This window comes from Rhizophagus irregularis, chromosome 14 (genome assembly GCF_026210795.1).
Source record: "Rhizophagus irregularis chromosome 14, complete sequence".
Classification (NCBI taxonomy): domain Eukaryota; kingdom Fungi; phylum Glomeromycota; class Glomeromycetes; order Glomerales; family Glomeraceae; genus Rhizophagus; species Rhizophagus irregularis.
Genome location: NC_089442.1, coordinates 2,872,580 through 2,894,252, shown reverse-complemented (window position 1 = coordinate 2,894,252; position 21,673 = coordinate 2,872,580). Strand labels below are relative to the sequence as shown.

General features: G+C 26.7%; 7 protein-coding genes across 8 annotated transcripts; 3 read left to right on the top strand and 4 right to left on the bottom strand.

Moving 5' to 3' along the window:
• Nucleotides 1–393: 393 nt before the first annotated feature.
• On the bottom strand, nt 394–660 carry OCT59_006329 (uncharacterized protein; the record flags this gene model as incomplete). The annotated part of the gene is made up of 1 exon (XM_025313868.2): nt 394–660. The coding sequence occupies one exon, from the start codon at nt 658–660 to the stop codon at nt 394–396; it is 267 nt and encodes an 88-aa protein (XP_025186351.1).
• Nucleotides 661–1,997: 1,337 nt separating this feature from the next.
• On the bottom strand, nt 1,998–2,962 carry OCT59_006328 (uncharacterized protein). Of its 2 annotated transcripts, XM_066141201.1 has the most exons (4): nt 2,935–2,962; nt 2,757–2,851; nt 2,402–2,666; nt 1,998–2,322 (listed from the first exon to the last, which is right to left on the bottom strand). In XM_066141201.1, exons 1-4 carry the CDS (start codon nt 2,953–2,955, stop codon nt 2,140–2,142), a joined length of 564 nt encoding a protein of 187 aa, XP_065998015.1. In that variant the 5' UTR covers nt 2,956–2,962; the 3' UTR covers nt 1,998–2,139. The 2 variants fall into 2 exon arrangements, with proteins under 2 accessions (XP_065998015.1, XP_025186350.1); XM_025313867.2 differs by lacking the exon at nt 2,935–2,962 and having other exon boundaries at nt 2,757–2,932.
• Nucleotides 2,963–4,489: 1,527 nt separating this feature from the next.
• Nucleotides 4,490–5,667, top strand: OCT59_006327 (uncharacterized protein). Its single transcript, XM_025313866.2, has one exon. It carries the CDS (start codon nt 4,536–4,538, stop codon nt 5,400–5,402), a length of 867 nt encoding a protein of 288 aa, XP_025186349.1. The 5' UTR covers nt 4,490–4,535; the 3' UTR covers nt 5,403–5,667.
• Nucleotides 5,668–10,405: 4,738 nt separating this feature from the next.
• Nucleotides 10,406–12,451, bottom strand: OCT59_006326 (uncharacterized protein; the record flags this gene model as incomplete). Its single annotated transcript, XM_066141200.1, has 2 exons — nt 10,406–11,837; nt 12,231–12,451. 2 exons carry the CDS (start codon nt 12,449–12,451, stop codon nt 10,406–10,408), a joined length of 1,653 nt encoding a protein of 550 aa, XP_065998014.1.
• A 484-nt stretch (nt 12,452–12,935) lies between these two features.
• Nucleotides 12,936–14,131, top strand: OCT59_006325 (uncharacterized protein; the record flags this gene model as incomplete). Its single annotated transcript, XM_066141199.1, has 4 exons — nt 12,936–12,965; nt 13,031–13,148; nt 13,234–13,724; nt 13,796–14,131. The coding sequence occupies 4 exons, from the start codon at nt 12,936–12,938 to the stop codon at nt 14,129–14,131; spliced, it is 975 nt and encodes a 324-aa protein (XP_065998013.1).
• A 501-nt stretch (nt 14,132–14,632) lies between these two features.
• Nucleotides 14,633–15,409, top strand: OCT59_006324 (uncharacterized protein). Its single transcript, XM_066141197.1, has one exon. It carries the CDS (start codon nt 14,681–14,683, stop codon nt 15,047–15,049), a length of 369 nt encoding a protein of 122 aa, XP_065998012.1. The 5' UTR covers nt 14,633–14,680; the 3' UTR covers nt 15,050–15,409.
• Nucleotides 15,410–20,695: 5,286 nt separating this feature from the next.
• On the bottom strand, nt 20,696–21,595 carry OCT59_006323 (uncharacterized protein; the record flags this gene model as incomplete). The annotated part of the gene is made up of 5 exons (XM_066141196.1): nt 20,696–20,893; nt 20,970–21,128; nt 21,208–21,361; nt 21,435–21,513; nt 21,586–21,595. The coding sequence occupies 5 exons, from the start codon at nt 21,593–21,595 to the stop codon at nt 20,696–20,698; spliced, it is 600 nt and encodes a 199-aa protein (XP_065998011.1).
• Nucleotides 21,596–21,673: the final 78 nt, after the last annotated feature.

Here is a 21,673-nt window from a genome sequence, read left to right as displayed (position 1 = left end):
GAAATTATAAAGCAAGCTGCTTTTGATTAAAGCTTATTATTTAAAACTAGTTGATTTTTATTTAATTAATAAATTCATTTTTAATTTTCATTTAGGTATATAAATAAGTGATTCAAAGTAATTTATGATTTATATACTTAAAACTCATATTGGGAGTTATTTTTTCATAGAAATTTGCTTATTCAAATAATTCTTAATAACATATACGCGGTGGTAATGATTATAAACATATATATTATTTCATTTTTTCATATTCGTTAATTTATATATTTTTTACTATTTCAAACTTATGATAAATAAATAAATTAAAGTGTAATAATAATAGTCTTACTAATTCGTAATTTATTTAAACCTAAGAACAAAAATTTATAGATTTTATAAAAGTAACTACAATTAAATACCCTTCGGAAATTTAAGGAATTTAGGCAATTTCCTATCATCATATTTTTTCGACGATTTCTTGAATGAAAAATCATCAGAAAGAGGAAATCTTGAATCTTTTGAAAATTCACCAAGCGGAGGAGAGAGAGAAAATTTTGATTCACGTTCATTGTCTGACTCTCTTTTAGGGATGATACCATTTTTAATCGGTATAGAAACAAAATTAGTGGAAAAAAAAACTAAGGTTAAAACCAGAAATAATTCTAGAGCAAATTTCATCTTAATAATTTTTACGAGGGTAGTTTTTATAAATGTTTTAATCAATCATCAAAAATTCAATTTAATAAAAATAACTCTTTTCAGAGCCATATAATGATTATTTAATTATAAGTTGACTTGATAAATTAAAGAAAAAAAGGACGACACATTTATATAAATTTGTAAAAGAATTACATAATTTGGATATCCTTTATATCATAAGTAATGAGAATCTTATCGCGTTTAGCGTGTTTCATATTTCTTTTATTGTCACATTGATGATATTGTAATTGAATCTTCTGATCTTCGAGTATATGTACGTTAGTAGCTTAGCACGTGTGAAAAAATTTATTTATGATTTCAATTTTCAGCTATATTTAGTGGACAAGCACAAAATAAAGGTCTGAGTATTTGTTATTCGCGATAGTAAATATTATGTAGATCAATATCTTGGCTCTCAAATTTAGTAAATTTAACGTAGTTACTGTATTAAAGCCAAGAAAATTACATGTATATAAGAATTACGTTTTATTCGTTTTAGCCAAGAGCCAAGAAGGATGTTCACCATCGAACAGGAATATTGTAAATATTAAAGACTAAACCAGTTAATACAATTACTAAATGAATAGACTTTGTACCGTTATATTTATTGTTAACAATTATTATTTACTGTATTAATAAAAACTTAAAATATCGAGTTTTTTTTTTAACTTAAGATGAAATTTATCAATTAGTTTAATAATAAAAATAAATTTTTTTATTCATATAATAATTATAATGAAATCACAATAACAACGAATTCACGTCCATCGGATTTTGCAAAAAAATGATTATGACAAAAACTTTTATTATTATGTATTGGTACGTTGTTCATAGATACTAAATTATTAAAATGAATAAATAATAAAAGTAGATTTATTAACAAAATGATATATATTCATTGTAATAATGAAGTATTCTTCTTTAATATTAATCTGATAAGATTTTTTTCAGATTGAAAACAGATATCTTAAATAATTACATTTAAATTATGACTAAATTATCTTATAATTAACTGATGGTCATCCTTATTTTATGTTAATATATTACAAAAATTTTGATATATGAACCCGCTAGAACGCATCATTTTTAAACTTCATATACTATATTGTCTTAAAAAGTTTATTTATCTGGCCTAAAGACCGAATTGTTTAAATCTATAAATATTCATAAATATATAATAATTGTTTTAAATTAAAATTATCATAACCTTTGTATTTATTTTAAAGTGTATATATCACGAGATAAAAACAGTTATCGGGTATATAATTCTTGGTAATGCAGAATAAATAATTACACGGAGGTAATAAAAAGTATAAATATAAAAACAAATATTTATTACTGAAAAAATGATTAATAAAAAAATTATCTAAATTTTTTAATTTTTAAGAATCGTCAAATATTTTTTAGTACTCCTCTTTACCATAATCGTCGCTCTCCCATCTTTCTTGATATAATGAATTACTTCGCGATTATAATATTCAATCTACTACTTTCCTCAGAATCATCTAATCTTTTTGGGCATATCGCTTCTTTTATATTAAATACTCTACCAATTACGTGTACTGCAATTGTTGTACAAGATGAAACCAATGATAATGAAGTTAATGTATCATAATAGCCTACTGTCAAAAAATACAATATCTAATATTTTTAGGAAAAAAAAAAGCAACTTAATAAATAAATATATTAAATCATTTATAATTTTTCAAACTTCACTTACTTGAATTGAAATTTGAGGTATATCTTCAACAAATATACCTAAACAAGCAACCCAAAAAATTTTTCTTGCAGTACTATCACTAAATTTACTTCCAAAAAATTTATAACTTTGTAAAATATTTAACGTTTCAACATCGGCACATGAAAGTAAGGTAAAAAATAATAAAACTACAGAATTCACGTTTGATCCTAATGAATGTAATTCACGTGATAAATAAAGTACAAATAATGTATTTATTGCCAATGATATTAATAATATTACAGTACTAATGTCGTGGGAGAAGGTAATAAAAAGTTTCTGGTGAATGAAAATTTAGTATACAAAAAAAAAATACATTTCAATAAATCTTTCTTACTTTGGAATATAAAGCCATTCTACTTCTCGAACCCTTACACTGAAAAGTAAATCCATTACAAGATCAAATATAATTAATATGATAACGGTATTCGGCTAAATAGATAAAAAAAGGAAGGAATTTAGCGATAATAGTTTCATTTTTAAAAATGACGCACAGGTTTTACTTTTGACCATACCGATCTTCCAGGGGTTTTCATTTTTTTTTTTCTTTTTCGATAATTTACAGATTATAAATGATTGTCGTATTTATTCTGAAAATAAGTTGCCTATTTGCACATAATTCCGGCAAAGATCACCGTAATGCAGGTCAGAAATTTTAATGTAGGCCGGAAAGCTTATTTTCGTAACTTATTAAAATAAGCCACACGGAAATTTCAATCTTACTTCATTATTCAGGTACTGGATATTTTTATTTTTATGCGTACGTCGATCGATGACCGATTGATCAATTATGTATATCAAGTCGGTAATTTCCATATTCAATGAATTGTGGCTTTGCTTTGCTTTTTATAGTTTACCGCAATTACACAATAATTTGGATCAAATCTAATTAATTTTCTTTTTTTAAAATTCGTAAAGCCTAACCTTTTATAATTTATCAACTTAAATCCTATCTGTTTACGCACGTTTTCTTTAAATTTATTTGCTCTGAAAATTTTCAATAAAATCTAGATACATTATAAAGCAATAAAACAAATAAAATTTCGCCATAAATTTGATTATGGCAAATGTATCGAAGGTCATTGAGATATTACACACTTTAATAATAAAATACACATCATAATTTTCATAAATTAATTTTTTTGAAACAATTCTTTTTCGCTCGCAAATTTTCAAAGATTTTCATAACGAATGCAGATCGGTCAGTAACTCGGGCCAAAATTTATAATGCTGGCCAGAATTACGATAACACGAAATCCACATTCTCATATGAAACTGAGAAAAAAAATTATTCTGTACGATGGGTAACTTTTTCTTTTCTAAAAAGTCTTTTTCAAGCTAGAATTTTTCCTCATATTTCACGAAATAAAAGTAAAAATGAATTTGAAATTTTCACAATTGCATATGTATGTAGGGTTAACGGCTACGCAATTAACAATGTAATACGTCTTAAATTTCTATTTATCTATTGATTCTTTTATTATCATTACAAAAATCCAAAAAAATATACTACATATATAGTATACAGATTACGAGCGTTGCATTAATTTACTGTAAATATTTGCCGACATTTTTTTAATAATAAATCAAAATAAATCAAATAAATGGTTGAGGCGACCTTATATTTTACTTTCTCCCATTCTTTATTAACAAGCTTGATCATATCAATTTTTTGTGTCTAAATATTTAAACCCGTCGATAGTATTAGGTGATAGGCTTTATGACTCAGGGTATAAGAATGAATTGTAGGGCTAACCTTTACTTTTTCATTTTTTCAGTTAAAATAATTATGAATTCTGTGTATACTAGTCGTTATTTTTCAAAAATATTTAAAAATAAAAAAAAAAGTTTTAATTATAATTTATTATGAAATGAACAGATGCTCTTGACTATCGAATCAACAGCTTTTGCTGTAGTTCGAAAAATATCTCTTACATTTCGATTTCTTAACGTTTAATTGATTGGATCAAAAATATTAACGTTAACGGACGATTGCTGCGCCACATACTTGAAATCATATTATGGCTTAGATCATTTTATGGCTTGTCGGCAATGATTATAATTTGATCGTGGAAATTTAAAAAATTATCACTTTTTATCTTGTTCTTTTAAAATAATGATGCAAATGTATCAAGCTTCATCTTTTTTCAAAGATTATGTGAAATATTTACAAGAGAGATTTACATCAGTAGAAAAGAAAAGTAGTAATAATGATTTTGTTGATAAGTTAATCGATAAACTTGAGATAAAAACAAAACCATTTGTTGATTTAAAATATTTTTTAAAGTTTTTTCAGCTTATAGTAATGATGTCAATTAATACTTATACCATTTACATTGGTGCATTTACAAGTGATAGAAATAAAATAGATTGGTTCGTCAATTATTTTGAATTCTATTTTGTTGTTACGTGGATCGTAATTTGGTTTATTTATATTGATTTCCACTTTAGAGGACAAAAAAGTTTAGAGTTTTTAATTTGGGTTATGAAATTCATTTCTGGTTTCTCGATGTTCTTGCTCATCTATTTTTTGAGCCTTGATATGACTATGTATAGGGTCAAAAAACCAATAGTAAATTTTAGTAATCAAAAATTGACAAAAAAATTATATATTTTTCTGATGTTAATGATGGTAATAACCCTCACCCCAATTGCCATTATCGCACTCTTTGTCAAGTGTAGACAAATCTCTACATCCCTTGAACCAATTACTTCCCGGAATGTGGCCGACCTATTTCATAAAGATAATATTGCTGAGACTATAAGAGCCATCATCCGTTTTGCGGGATTTACGCTCAATATAGCCTATTTAAATAAACCTCCAAACATGAATTCGTGGTTAGAAACTCATTATATAGAGAATCAGAAATTTTACGAACGTTTGATAGATAGGAAGGGAAGATGGGGAGCGATAAAAGTGATGCTTAAATATGACAATGCATTTCGTTTGGACAAAAAATTTTGGAAATCATTTGATGGTTAAATTAATTTATCATAGAATAATTACTAGTTGAAACTTGATAATAACATTAAGCAAAATGTAATAAAATATATTAAAAAATTTGCGGTATATGAATGGTCTTTTTTAATTTTAAAAGACTTTAATATATTTATTATTATATTATTTATTTTATTAAGTAAATATTTCTTTTAAAAATGTTCTTTCTTTTATAATTGATTATAATTTTTTTTTTGGTTTTTATAACAAAATTTTTATAACAATAAAAAAATATTTTTGTATGAAGTTTAAAAATCTATTAATATTTTTTATTTTTATAGTTAAAGTCCGCTATAATAAATTTTTTTCGATGATATCACAATGAAATTTAAGAGTAATGTATTTTATCATTTTATCATCTATCTGAGGATGAAATTTTTTCGATACAAATGACTAGCCGTCAAATCATGTTCACGTAAAGACGTAAAGTCGTAATGATTCAGCATGATCATATGGTAATAATAATAACTCAATTAGTAATAATCATATTTGATTATGTCACGATTTTTTATATTTTGGCGTAACTTACGTAACTTCAAAATTCGTTATTGTCGCGTACTTTTTTTTGACCTGAATTTTACTAATTTTACTATTATACACAACTCTTCAAGAACTAAAATAATATAAATGAATTTACCTTAGAAAAAAATATTAACTTCTATGATGATATTATGGAAAGGTAAAATTATATTACGCGAGGCACTGTGGAAAATATTTATTAAATAGGAAATTAATGTGTTTGTTATAATATTAGCCGTGACTCGTAAGTTAATGAGTCATAATTAATCAATTTCGTTGGAAAAAACTACTCATATACCTCAAAAAAAAAAAATATAAATACCTTACCTTTCCTTTATCCTGTAAGTAAGTTTTTTTTTCTTACAATATTACACTTTATAACAAAAAAAGATAATTTGTTTTTTTTACAATATAGTAAATTTTCTAAACTTTATAACGAAGTTTCTACACGTTACAACAATATTTCACTCTTTCTACACTTTATAACGAAAAATGATTCATTTTTTTTTACACTATTTCACATTTTCTAAACTTTATAATAAATTTTCTACACGTTTTATTTATTTTTTTTTTTTGAAATCTCTCGCTAATAAGTCTTTCGGGGCAGCATGGCGTACTATCTCACGCTAATGTCCAGCATTATCTCTCATATTAATTCTTCTAATAACTATGCAACTAAGAATCACTCTCCCTCAATAATCAAGATTAGAAGCAGAATGTGAAATGTTTGAATATACAGTACATTTGTGGTAAGGTGACAAAGGAAAAAAAATATTCTGCTGATGATAGTTTTAACATTTTTAGTATTAGATATCTAATAATCTTTTGTATCATTTACTTTGCAACAGAGAGACTTTAAGCTATTAGCAGATGCCATCAATATTAAGGTATTATTTTATCATTAAAATGTTGTGAGGGTTCAAAAGGCAATATCCAAGTGTTTCTTATCAATTGCTGTTAAGTTCTTAAGGGGGCTTAGCATGTACTTGGAGTATGATCTAGATGGTGAATTTTAAAATCCCCTGTTGAGGAGGCACAAACCTTTTCAATATATTTTAAAAAACACCTGTTGAGGAGGAACACAACCTTTTCAACAGTTTTTTTGACATCTTTTTCATGTCAATTATTTGTTCTCATTGAGGTCATTCTTAGATTCAGAGAACTGGAAGCACATCGTGGCCACAGTTTGCTGTCTTAGCATGTGGGGGACAGATACTGTGAACGTCCTTCTCTGTTTTTAGGAATTTCCTGATGATTGCAAATCTTTGAGTGCTTGGCTTTTGCTGCATGAATAACAGAAATTAGCCATTGTAACTTGGTTCAAAACCTTGATGAAAACTAACAGTTGTGTATCGCTGAGATGCTGCGACCCTTTTGCTTTTCTGAAGGGCGTCTTTATATATTTCAGATTAAGCAAAAGTTCTGTTACCATGCCAACCCAATCATTCATATTTTTTGGTTCAATAGTACAGTACTCACATATTTTGTATTTCAGATTATTTATTCAGAAAGAAGATTAAGAAGATTGCAAAGTTGACAATAATATGCAATAAACAAATTTCTTGAATGAATGGTAACATTATTAGAAAAATACATAACAACATGAATAATTATACTCAATTGTATTTTTAATCCAAAAAAAAATTATTAAATTTTTTATTTATAATAATTATTTATTCTATTATTAAAATAAATTAATGATTGAAATTATTATTATAATTATATTATGTAAATTCTACTGAAGTATTCAAGTACACTGTGATGCAAGAAATTCCACCATTTACTTGATTATTTAAGCATGGTATATTTATAATGTAACAAAGAACTAACTATATTTATCAATGATGGTTTTTTTCAAATTTTACATTTTATCATGTGGGTATCAGATGCGAAACCTTTTATAAGTCCATAACGTAAAGGAGAGCTTGCCATAAATTTACATAGTATTTGCGTATAATTTTTAAAAGTTATAAGAAAGATTGAATTATAAATAATTTGTTATAAAAAAAAATATTATATGTTAATAGAAGGAATACCTGGAACTCATCCAAGACATACTTTGACTTTGGTACGTAAGAATAAATATTCATTATTATCTATTATTTAATTATGCTTTATTATTAGATTGCGAAATCTTGCAAACAAGCTTTCTTATGCAAAAGAAGAATATACAGTATAAGTATGCTAAATCCATTCATAAAAAATCATAAGCAGAGAATTAATAAATTTTAATGGATTTGAATTTTTACGAAAGTATAGAGGTGAACAATAATGTTTATGTATTATAATAAAAAAACTCACTTTTGAAAGATAATTTTACTTATCATTCATTTTAAAGTAGATGGATCAATATATGGCATTGTCTATAAAGGATTTGGTTTATTAAACGAAATACATATTATGCACGTCTTATTAATTCAACATTAAGTTTTTGGTATAGAATAGTCATAGCATATTGCTTTTGAAGTAAAATATGATTTGAAAATTCTTACCTACTTTATTTAAAGAAGAAATTATTTTCTGTTACATTAGACATCATCAGAAAAAAGTCATTTTTATATACTTTGAATGATATTGGCCTCAAGTACCTAGGAACGAAGGAAAACAAAATAATAGAAATTCCTTTATTTAATCATTAGGAGACACCTATAAGAGGTATAATTATCATACCAATTGTTGTATATTTTTATATTTTTAGATCTTGCTTTGGCTCTCAAATCTGATAATAGTGTCACATCATTTTATGTATAGAGCCTAAGTTTTTATTCCAGAATATCAGGAAAAAAAACAGATAGATCTACTTATGATTGCTGAAACAGCGACTACTACCAATGATGCTACTTTAGTTTGTAAAGGAATAAAAGTCAACGTGAACTCGAGGGAGTTCAAATAATAGATCGTGAAGATGGATATCATCTTATTACAGAAGGAGTTGCTCAAGAGTCGGCACATCTTAGTAACCTTCGCGAGGAAATCACCAAAGAAATTTGGCATCTTGAAGCAGTTTATAAAACTATGTGCGATCATAATAATTATCTTGGAAGTCAATTAGATAGTTTTGCAGAACGTGAGATAATAGATTTCAACTGATCCAGTAGGATTCAGAGAGAAAAAACCAGCAAAATGGAAGTTTTAGGTTAAGACGGGTAGTGTTCCAGATAATCGGTAGGTTATGAAAGATTAATAATTTATACTTACTTAATTCAATTAATAGGCGACAGAATAATTATTTTAATATACCCCTAGCATTTTTATCATTGCATTACATTATAAAGGGAAGATGCTACTATCTTGGGAATGGATCTTAAGTTAGACGATCTTTTAGAAAAGGTAACATTTTAGACTTTTGGTCATACCAGATCCCTACATTTATTTGTTTTATATAAGTATAACTTATTTAGAAACAAGATAATGTCATGTCATACATATGCAGTTAAACGTTCCAAAGATATTACAGTTATTGAACTCCAAGCGAAAGACGTAGTTGTTGGGAAACATATTTATTATATTTATTTTTTTTTCATTTCTATAGGGATACTTCCGAAGTGTGAGGCAAATTGTGAATCCACATTATTCTATCAAAGGATGAAAGAATGTGGATTTCATGATGAAAAAAAGAACCTGCTAAAGTTGGTGGATTATCAAGAGAATATGTTAATCTTACGATTCACCCGGTTGGCTTTTCTTGTTTAGAATCAAACCATAAGAATCATAGGTATTTTATTTCTTTCCTTTTTTTAAACCATTCTGTATTTCTGAATGTGTGAAAAATAAATGGCTTATATTTTATATAGGGAAGTCCTTATCCTACAAGATTTTTAATATTCATCACATATTTTTTATTCTGAACTTACAATAGTTGTCTTACAATTGTACAGTTGTTGCGTTATTAAAGTAATTTTCGTTCAACAATTTGAAATTACTTTCATTAATTTTTAATAATGGCAAAATTATCATTTAATTCCCAGAATTTTATTATAGACCCATTAGAAAGCATTGACGGATATTTGGTTATTTTATTTTATTTTATTTTATGTGAAGACGGATAGGCTATTAACAGGACATATACCTAACGGTGCTACCCTACATCTAGCTATCATCCACCCTAGGGCGGACCCGAACTTCTTTGAATCCATCGAACCAGATTGATCCCCTCCGCTACCGAATAGGGACCAATGTCCAAGAAAAAGTATGAACTATATAAAGAACCCTAACGAAATAATAAGAAGTTGTGGCGATCTAAACATTATAAATAGCTAAATTTCAATTAATTGACAAGCATTAATCTGTATTTTTCTTTCAACCACAAGGGTTGCCACCTGTAAATACTGTAAGAGGTGGAATGGTTTACACTATTTTAAGTTGTTAAAAATCTAACATAAAGGAAAAGAACTAAAATGCTAATAAGCATGTACAAAAAGAAACTAATATATGTGTAAATTCCTATATAAAAAATGACTAACGAGTACTTAAGTAGTACGAGTAGACGAACTGTTACCTAAATCCTTCGAGGCGGATACCAAGCAAACCTTTTTATCTATATGATAACCATAGTGAGTATCTAAATTGCCATTATTACTGGCACTTCGTTTAAACGGTCTATCATCCATAATAGCACAAGGCTGATATGCCAAACTGAATTCATTCCTATAATAATTCATGTAAAAAATGTCATCATAATTTAGAACCTGAGAACGTAAGTCTTCTAAGATTTCGGTATCTTCCTGTTTTTTCCGTTCAAATTCTCGTAATATTTGTACTTGACGTTTTTCGCGTTTTTTGCGTTTGCTATTCTTGATAGGTCCAGATAAAATTGGAAATTCAGGTGTTACTACCGATGAGATTTCAAGTAATTTCATCTCATAATCATGTTTAGTGTTAGTGACTTCTATTATAAGATCGCAAAGATCTTTCCTGTATTCGCCTTGATCAGGAGTAGTATCCCATTGTATTCCGGCATCAATTTTTCCTTGTTCGTATTTTGTCGTTGATATGTGATCATCATAAATTTCTTTCATGAAGGCTAGCCAGCCATCACTGCCGACTGCAAGTGGTTGTAATTTCTTTTTCCACACTTTCATACGAGAAGGTTGATTCAATCGGCCACCTTCATAAATGGCATATGGAGGAATTAAAGGAATATAATGTTCAGGTACATTCTCCCAATGGTTTATATTGACTGGGGATATAACATTCTCAATTGGTTTAGGTGCGACAGAGCTATCGTTGCAGATCGGTTCTACCAAAATGGGTACAGATACAGTTCTTGGTTTATGAACGGGGATTGGAAAGGTGTAATGTTCTTTTGATGGTATGACAAATTTTTTCTTGTATCGAAGGTGTTTAATGGGAGTGATGAAACTTTGATTTTTTTGGAATAATAATTTGTGACGTCGTGCAACGTGGAGTTTATCATCCGTTAGCGCATTATCATCCAGCTTGGCGTTATGAAAAGTGTGCCTAACCAAAGCGTTAAAACGTGCTTCTTGTCTTTTCTTTACATTTGGAGATGAACTGGGGGTAAATTGAAGATTTCCATAAGATTTGCCATAAATAAAATCAAGTCCTTTCGTAGCGACGACATTAGTGTTATATGCATGGTATGATGTGGTGAAAGAGATACCCAATCGGTTCGAAAAATTCTGATGTAATTTCTTTTTGGTCCATCTGTTGTAGAGGCGAGATGCATGAAAATCTTTGAATGTTTTGCAACGACTAAAGTCAGGAATTTTGTTATCCTTCGAGATAGAATAAAGAACAAGATTCTTATGGTGGATGATACAGGCATGACGATGATGTGACATTGTAAAAGGGACCGGAATGGAGCAGGTTGCAATAGTATTGGGAAGTAAACCCACTGTGTGAGTATGATTACATGGGAGGTAAATTCCAAAATAAAATCTATATTTTTTATACGAAAAATTAAAAAAAGTTTTAGTCATGTGATTATTTTTGTCTTTTTTTTGGGCACGTGATCTTATAAAATCCAAACGCTCCAATAGTTTTTTACGAATATGTGTAAAAAATTTTTCTTGCAATCTTCGAGGAATAACTTTTTGTGTTAAAAAAAAGTGCGTGAGCTGTTTCGATATTTGAAATTTGAAATTAGGGAGTCGGCTTGTGGAATCATGATTAATTGGGTTAGAGGACATATGATAATCATTTGTGTAAATCTTCACTTGAAGTTGATTGGTGTCTGGTAAATGATCAACCAGCTCAAAAAAGAAACTTTTTGAACGCCTAAAATTGTAAATCTTGTTATAACCGGCTCTATGGTGTGGAGTCACGTGGAACTTTTCGTATTTTGTAGAAAAAATATAATTTTTGTTAGGCGAGGAAAAGGGCCTAATATCATCAAAGTCGTTATGAGATGAAGGTGTATCTGATAAACTGTCTTCAGTAGGAGGTACTGTTTGTGAAGTATCGTGGTTGAAAACGAAGTCATCAGGACCAGCAGGCGTATAGTCGTATCCGGGTGCAAGAACAAAATCGTCGGCTCTTGGAAAATAAGACATAACCAACCCTTTGAGTATGGGTGTAATAAGAACAATAAAACCTCGTCTTATGCCCGAGGCGCCCTATTAGGGCCTCTTCCCTTTGGGTGTTTCAAATAGAAACTAAAAAAAATAAACTTGCGCAAAATTACTGCGGAAAACTACTGAAATGAAGAAAAAGGGGAAAGAGTTTTTTTTTTCATACGACGGATATTTGGTCCAATTGTGCAGATGGACAACACTAGCTTGCTTTCAAAATCACGTGAATCTGATAAGATGTTGCGGTTAGAAAACCTTATCCAATATGTATATTTTTCTCAGAATATTTATTTTTTTTAAAAAAAAAATTGGTTGAGACCAAACCAAATGTTCCTAAGATATTATAAGTTTAGTGTATTAAAATTTCTTTTTGATTATCACAATATTACTCATAATTATGATAAAATGAATGGTCATAGATCATTAGCTAAAAAATTTTATCTTTTTCTACCCAGTATCTATCCGCATGGCTCAACGGCGTGCTTTACTGAATGAGGTATTTTTTCACTTCATAAATACATTAATGTAAATTAATATTTTCTAACTTTATATTGCTTTCAGATTTATGCTCCCTTAAAAAAATTTGAGGAAGGATCAAAAGAGTGGTATGAACTTTTTAATTCTGGAAAAGTCTGGAGAGACTATTATTGTCCATTTGAATGGCGTGCAAAAGATTATGGTATAATCAACTACGATCCTTTTTTAAATTATTTCAATTGATTTTTCATCATAAAATGATAAATTTTATTTTTGTTCATTAACAGAATATCAAGAAAAAAATATCCATTACTTAAAAGAGATTGATTTACTTAGCACCAAAAGTCCCATTGTGAAGATCTTGCAAAATATGATTGTGAATTTTTCACATAGAAGTTGTGCTATTGAAGCGAATACATTAGAACTATCAGAATCACAGGAAATTTGGGACAGGCTGAACAAGTCTTATAATCTAAATAATTTATTGAAGAATGAGAAATTTCCTCCTCCAAGTTCTATTTCTTCTTCTGATAAATCCGAAAAAGAGATTATTGAGGTTCGTAATCACCTTCTTGCTACGTATTTCATCTACAATACCGTGCGCAAATTGAATCAAGAGATCAATATTGATGGGATAAAAAAAGTTCATCGCATTATGCTAAAGGATACTCCAATGGAAAATTTTTGTCCATGGTATAATAGAAAAAATATGCAACAAGCAGGAAAATTTCGAACATTTGTAGTACAATCATACGGTGATCCTTTTACAGTTTATCCGGTAAAACCTAATTTATTTTTTCTTGTTTGATAAAATCAAGTTATTAACTTGTTATTTTGCATCCTTTATAGTATGATGTAGAAGTACCTGCACTAATGGAAGAGTTTATGAAGTTTCACGATGAAAGCAAAAATATTGCCATTCATCCTATCATGATTTCTTGTCGTCTTAATGCATCCCTAGCTCATATTCATCCGTTTTATGATGGTAATGGACGCGTGAGCCGTTCAATTATGGCACAGTACCTTATTTGTAATGGTTATCTACCTGCTATTTTTCACCAAGTTAAACGAGAAGATTATATAAACTCATTACGTGAAATACAGAGGGGGAAAGATGCTTCTCTGCTGTATGACATAGTGATTTCTGACATTTTATCGTCTTATCATGCTCATAACAAATTGTGATATTTATATTCAATAAAAATTATGGTAACAACCGTTTAATACTTTATTAATATTAGTGTATTTCATCAAAATGAACAAATGGCAAAATTATTTTCGAGACTTAATTTTTAATTTACTAATTGTATTGAGTTGGAAATTGCAATTTAATAGTATAACAATTCAACTTTTTAAACTATATCATGAATTATTTTTGAAATTAACCACATTAGGTAAAGATAATCATTGGCTGATTGCAAACTAGTAAATAGAAAGTTACCGATTATAAAACAAGCACATGAAAACTATAAAAACTTTGTGACATTGATTCTCCAAAGATCAACAATAATTAGTCTAAAGCAGTTATTTTTCTTTTTCACATGAAAATTACCAGCTTATCACTTTATGTAATCTGTTTTCTAATTGTACTACTTCGATATTCAACATAATTAAAACGTGATATATTACGCCCAAATGAATTTCATTTCGCTTGTATATTATTACAAAAATTTCCAATCATATATAAATACTTTAACTTCTTTTTGTAAATCATCTTCAAGCCAAAATTTAAAAATGGCATTTTGGAAAGTTGCAGCACTTGCAACATTTGTAATAATAACGGCGTTAGTTGCTCTTAACAATAACAATAATAATGGCAATTATTACCACAATGGTGCCTTTTATAATAATGATGATGATGATGATGACAATGACAATGATGATTCTTATGATGATGATGATTCTTATAATGATGATGATGATGATGATTTTTATGATGATTTTTATGATGATTTTTATGATAATGATGACTCTTATGATGATGATTCTTCTGATGATAATGACTCTTATGATGATGATTCTTTTGATTATAATGATTCTTATGATGATGATAATTATGATATTGGTTATGTTGATGATTATGATGATTTTTTTTATAAATGATCATTTTGATGGCGAATATAACTAGTTGAATTCAGTAAAAATAGAGAATGTAATAATACATCTTTTATCAAAATAAAGATAAGATTTGTCCCATTTTATTATTCATAATAGTCAAAAGCCTTTATTTTCATTAGGATAATTAGAAACAAAAGGATTTTTATTTATGATAAACGTATAACCTCTGGGTCTCTTCTCTAATACATATTTTTCTATTTATTAGCATCACTACTTGCTTGTTATAAATTTATCTCCCATTTTCACATTTGATTTTAAATAATTCGTACCATGTAACATTTGACTTCAATCCTTAAAGAATTATTTTAAATATTCTAATAAATCATAACTTATGAAAATTTTAAATTATCATAGGAAATATTATCAATTTCAAAGATTTCAAGTTAAATAGAAATTTTTACAAATTACATCTAACCATTTGATCATGCTTCCTTCTACAGCACAAATTATATAAATGACAAATTTTTGCACCTGAATTCAAAACAAAATATTACAATATAATTTTCGAGATATCATATTAAATTTTTTACACCCATGAAATGCTTGATTAATGATTGATCAAAAATTTATCTTTTCATGTTTTCATATGTAATCGTTATTTCACGTGTTCACAGATTACTTGTTAAAATGTTATAATGTATAAAACTTACAAATTACAATAAGATGAACTAAGGATTATAAATTTTTCAGTAAAATGTTGTGACAGATAGATACTCTAAAAAGACGCTTAAAAAAAATAAGAAATATACTTTATTATAAAATATTGTGAACTATGAGAATATAATATATTAAACGAAAAAAAATGTTAATACAATTGTTATAGATTAGTTATAAGTTATCGATAATATTTTTAAGTTCTACCAAATCCTCCATTTCTCTATTTGAAAAATACTTATCCCTAAAAGCATCTGGTATATTTGGAAGTAATTTATTGATTGATATAAAATGATTCATTTTAGGAAGATAGGACTGTTCTTCATTAGGAATTAATTGAACATAATCTATTTTCTTATAAATGTAATACAGTAAAGATCAATACCGAATTTATAAATTTTTTCTTTTCTACTAAGCCTGATTTTGTGTATACACATTACACAGCTATAAAAAAAAGTAAATGAAAAGAAAATCGCTAAGCTAAAGTGCTCACACATAATTATAAATTATGTATAACAATTCACTTTTAATTTTTTTAAAAACTTTTTACATTACAAACTTGTACATTACATACATTCATAATTATATAGTAAATACATGTTAAATGAAGAAGAGAATGTTATATGATAAGAGGTGTAATAGGTACAATATTTATTATATTGGTCTTTACATGTCCTGATTTAAGCAAGAAAAAGAAAAATATTCTTAAAAAAATTCATTAATTAAAAAAATTCTTTAAAATGAAATAATTGAAATTATATGTGAATACATAAATGAATATTTTATATATATATTTTTTTATTCTTTTAAATCCTCTCTTATATAGCTAGTATTCATACACTTATAACTATGTTTTCATGTAAGTTTTTTAATGAGTTAACCGGGCGTTTTTATTGAAAAGTTTAAAAATAATAATTCTTCTTTATTTAATAATTTTAGTAGGATTAATATCTACAGCTATTAAAAGTATATGATGTAACATGGATGGATTAATGAGTCATATAAAAGAACAACTATGATAAAAAAAATTATTATTATTATAACCTTCTTATATCAACGGATTTTCGCTTATAAAAATTATTTTTCCTTTAATCCTAATAATATCAGTTAATAACTTTTATCGTACATGAATGAATGATTTACATCTACATATAACATGAAAAACGTGCTGTAATATGAAACCCATGACATGCTGCGCCCGATCTATTCTGGTAAAATCCGGTTAATGAAATTTGGTCAAAATTTTTTTTTTGGATTATTAACTGAAAATTTTTCTAATATTTAATATTTTTAACCTTTCCTTTTACAGTTTTTTTCAAGCCAATCTTTTTTTTTCAAAATTTTTTTCAGCTTTTTTTTCAAACTGAATTTTTTCTTTCAAATGTTTAATATCTTTAATTTTCCCCTTTTCGGTTTGGTTTTTTTTTCAAACCAAAAAAATTCATTCATTGGCGCTGAAGGGCCATGGGTAAGCGCCGTTTCTTTATTTTTTTCTCTTTAATAATTTTTTTCTGTCCCTTCGTCTCTCAGGTTTTTTTTGATCGGGAAGAAGCATTGCTGAAAATTAATTGAAATAAATATATATATTTTTTGTTCAAGTAAAATTATCATTATAATTATGATAAGTTTAAGTATTATTTGTAAAAAAATAAATAGTATTAAATTTCAAAAAAAAATATCGTTATGTGGTTAATTATACCTTCAACTCAAGCAAGTTTGCCATTTCTTTTCTTGAAAAGTATTTTTCTTTAAAAGTTTTTGGAACATTTAGTAGTAAATCGCCTATGACAGGAATGTATACCCAAATCAGATATTATCTGTTTGCTATATATGAATAATTGATGAGTTATCCAAGGCAAAAGCTTCTTAGTAGAATAAAAATATACCAATAATACCATGCTAATAGAACCATTTACTTCAATTGAAAGTTGAAGGATTAGGTTGGGTTGAGTTTTAGCTTTCAATAATTGCACATGCACGTAATCTTCAAGTTTTACCACATATTTATATCAGAATCCTATAATTATTAAAATCATATATTATAATTTAAAAATTAAAAGTAACATTTTTTAATAGTAATAAAACTTACATTATTTTTAACTACAAAATTTAGTGTAATATTTTTTTAATATTTATTTTACAAATAACATAATTAGTGTTGTAAAGTTCAAGTCGTGCCAAACTGAATTGAACACCGCTAATGGAGTCGATTCGGCTTGACCTGATGTTCTAAAGTTATTCAGTTCAGTTCGGCTTGAAGAAACCCAAGTTGCGGTTAGTCCAACTTGAAAAAGACAAGCTGATAAGGGTCAAATTTTCATAAAAAAATTAAAGAAACATAAGTAACATTTCAAAATTAATCCCTCTCCAGCTCCCTTTCTTCAAAGAGCTCAATATTTAAATCCTGTGCAATTGTCTGTGCTCACCTGAAATAAAAAGGAAAGATAATACTGTAATATCTTTTCTTTCAATAATAAATTAACTTTCCATTCTCTAAGAAACGTTAGTAATGTTCTACTAACGTCTCCTAAATTTCCACCTTTTCCAACTCAACCCACCTTCCATGTCTGGAATATGGAACTTCAGACGTCCAAAATTGGTGTTCCAATAAATACGCGTCCTAAAAAAATAAAAGAAAGAATGGTTAGTATTTATAAAAAAAAACACAAAAAAAATTAATTACATTCTTCCACTTCTAAATTCTAACCAAGATACTTTCTATGTCTTAAATCCGAGGTCCAAAAACTGGTGTTCACGTCCTAAATAGTAAAGAAAAAGGTAGTTAATGATTTCTGTAAAAAATTGCTATACTCTCTTCTGACCATTATACCTTTAATAGTTCCATGTTCGAAAGCTGGAAGTTCAGGTACTTAAGAACTGATGTTCTATTCCTACAAAATAAAAGAAAATGTAGTTAGTAATCTAGTATAATGACTATTTCTTAAAGGAAAATATATATATATGAAATAGTTTCTGAGAGCATAGTTCCAATAATTATTTATTTTAAAAGCTCCACTTTACAATTTCTAAACTACTTACTGAATAAGAAATCAATTTATACGGAATGTTTATAAAAATGAAACTAAGTATATAGAATGTATAGAGAATGTAAAAAACTTAGTCTAAAAAAAATCATTACAAAAAAAAATCTTTTTTTTTTTTAATAATAAAAATATCGTACAATTGCAAAGCTTTATCTGGCAGACTGCTACAAATTAGGAAAGGGAATAAAAAAAGATGAAAAAAGGGAAATGATTTATTTAATCTGATCATTGAGGTACACAAAAAAATTCAGATGTCATTTTTTTAATAATAAATTACCCATTGACTCCAACAGTCCCACCAGCCTGCCGGTTCAGCTTGGCTTGAGCTTTCAAGTCGATGGGTCCAGCTCGGTTCAGCTTGATTTTTTAACGGTCAAGCTTGACTTTGGCTTCAAGCCAGGCCATTAGCATCACTAAACATAATCATACTTATTACCATTTAGTATGGAAAGTCTAAATAAATTTCTTCATTTTTAGAATATATCATCCTTCCTGCTGATTTATTATATTAAATTTTTCAAAATATTAATTTACCTATTTGTATTGTCATCTTGAAATTGATAAAGTTTATCATTTAAATTTACTACAGTAAATTTGATATAAGGTAAACTTGTGGTTCTAAATAATTCATTATTGATTAATATATATTAATTATTATTCACTTTAAATTAAATATTCTCCTACTTTCATACATGTGTTTACTAAATTCATAAACAATTCCAGGTTTAGAAAAATCATTACTATCATTAACATTAAAGGTCCACGTATTCTGTTAATAGATAAATATATGAGATATATGAAATATGAATTAAATCCTATTATGATATATATATGTGTATAACAATTACTTTGCTTCATAGTACATTTTTAATTCTATATATATTTTACATTCTAATTAAAAAGTATTAATTTGCTATCTTTAATATTAGAATATGTTTAATTTCAAAAGATAATTTTTATTCAGTAGAATAGTTGAGTTTTTACTAATATATCATCATCAGATAATCATCAATATCTTTCAATGCATAATTATAACTGATAATATGTTAGACACTTGATGTTTCCAATTGTATAACTTTATTAAGATCAAACAAAACATTATCATATTCTTGAAAAATATAATAATACACAATAGTTCTTTTGTTTAAATTATAAAATATTCTTTCTTTTTTGGTTTGTTCTCCAAAATTTTTTTTTCAGTTTTTTTAACCATCCTTTCTCCTTTTTTTTTTATTTTTTCAGTTTATTTTTAAAACTAAATTTTTTTTATTTTGGCCTTTTTTTAACTGACTTTTTTTTAATTTTTTTTTTGGTTTTGTTTTTTCTAAAACCGAAAATTTTTTCTTTTAATTTTTCTTTTCGATTTGGTTTTTTTAAACCAATTTTTTTTATTTTTTTTTCCTTCATAATCTATACTATTTTTTATATAAATTTTTTCATTTAATTTTATTTAATTTTATATACTATATTTTTCTATTATTGCTAGATAATTACATTATTAATTATTCTTTTTTTTTTTGACTTGAATCTAAATCAATGATCTGATTGATGCTTGCGGTGTTACAGTAAGTACCTTCTTTTTAATCCTCATTTTCAACAATAATTTTTTTTCTATATCTATTTTTTTTGCTAATATTTAATGATATTTTTCTTTATACTTGGATCAGTGATTGGATAGATGCTGTAGTGCTATGGTAAGTACCTTTTTTCTGAATAATATTTTTTTTCCTAATTATTTTTTTTACTGATTTTTTTTTCTTCCTATTTCTTTCGTTCTTTTACCTTTTAGGAGGTCAGTGTTGTCTAAAGTTTTAAAATATTAATTTAATTATTTTTAAATTGAAATTTTTTTATAATAAATAAAATGAATTTATTAATTTTCAAATATTACAAATTGAAAGCAAATGAAAAAAATGAAACAGTGTTAAAAAAGTTATAGGTGGTTAATTATATCTTTCAGCTCAAGTAAGTTTTCCATTTCTTTTCTTGGAAAATATTTATCTTTAAAAGTTTCTGGAACATTTGGACAAAATTTATGAAAATTTGGTAATAAGTTACTCATGTCAGAAATGTTAGGAATATAAGTTATCTCTTCTTTATTACTATACCCAAGTCGAAAATACTCTATTTGCTATATGAATAAATAATAATGATGAGTTACAACATAAAATAATTTCCTTTTAAAATCAAGTAAAATAGAAATATACCATATTAATAGAACCATTTATTTCAATTGAAGATTGTACATAAATTTCAATTATTTCTTTTGGAAGTTGATATTCAATCCAACCTAATCCTTCAAATTTTAACACATCTTCATATTTCAACACATGTTCATAAACTACATCTTTATACTGTTCAGAATACTACAATAAATCCATAGATTAATTAAAAATAACATTTTTAATAGTAAAAAAAGAGATTTTAGCAATTAATAAAACTTACAGTGCATTCAATTGTAAATTTTATAAAACAATCTTTATTTAGTATTTTTTTAACATTTATTTTCCAAATAATTCTATTGTACCTCTTAAAATATAGCATGGGCAAATTCAAATGAAGCTCTTTATTTTTTGAACTTATTATCTTTTCTGATAAACTAAGAAATTCAAAGTTAAAAAATTTACCCAATTTTTGAAAAATTAAAGTGCATAATAAATATATTCATTTACCTATTTATGTCATTTTCTTGGAATTGATGAAGTTCACTATTTAAATTTACCAGATTTGATATAAAATAAACTTGTGATTCTAAATAATTATTAATCAATAGATTAATTATTAAACATTATAAGAAATTAATAAATTAAAACATTCTCTTACTTTCATACATGTGTTTACTAAATCCATTCACAATTCCAAGTTCAGAAAAATCATTATTGTTATTAACATAAATATAACCAAAAATCTG

What these genes read in the sequence shown, in the direction of transcription:
- OCT59_006328 (XM_066141201.1), bottom strand. Translation starts at nt 2,955, where the DNA reads ATGAAAACCCCTGGAAGATCG. An exon ending in GAATGGCTTTATATTCCAAA is followed by an intron (nt 2,667 to 2,756) that starts GTAAGAAAGATT and finishes CCACGACATTAG; the next exon opens with TACTGTAATATTATTAATAT. An exon ending in TACCTCAAATTTCAATTCAA is followed by an intron (nt 2,323 to 2,401) that starts GTAAGTGAAGTT and finishes TAAAAATATTAG; the next exon opens with ATATTGTATTTTTTGACAGT.
- OCT59_006327 (XM_025313866.2), top strand. Translation starts at nt 4,536, where the DNA reads ATGATGCAAATGTATCAAGCTTCATCTTTTTTCAAAGATTATGTGAAA.
- OCT59_006324 (XM_066141197.1), top strand. Translation starts at nt 14,681, where the DNA reads ATGGCATTTTGGAAAGTTGCAGCACTTGCAACATTTGTAATAATAACG.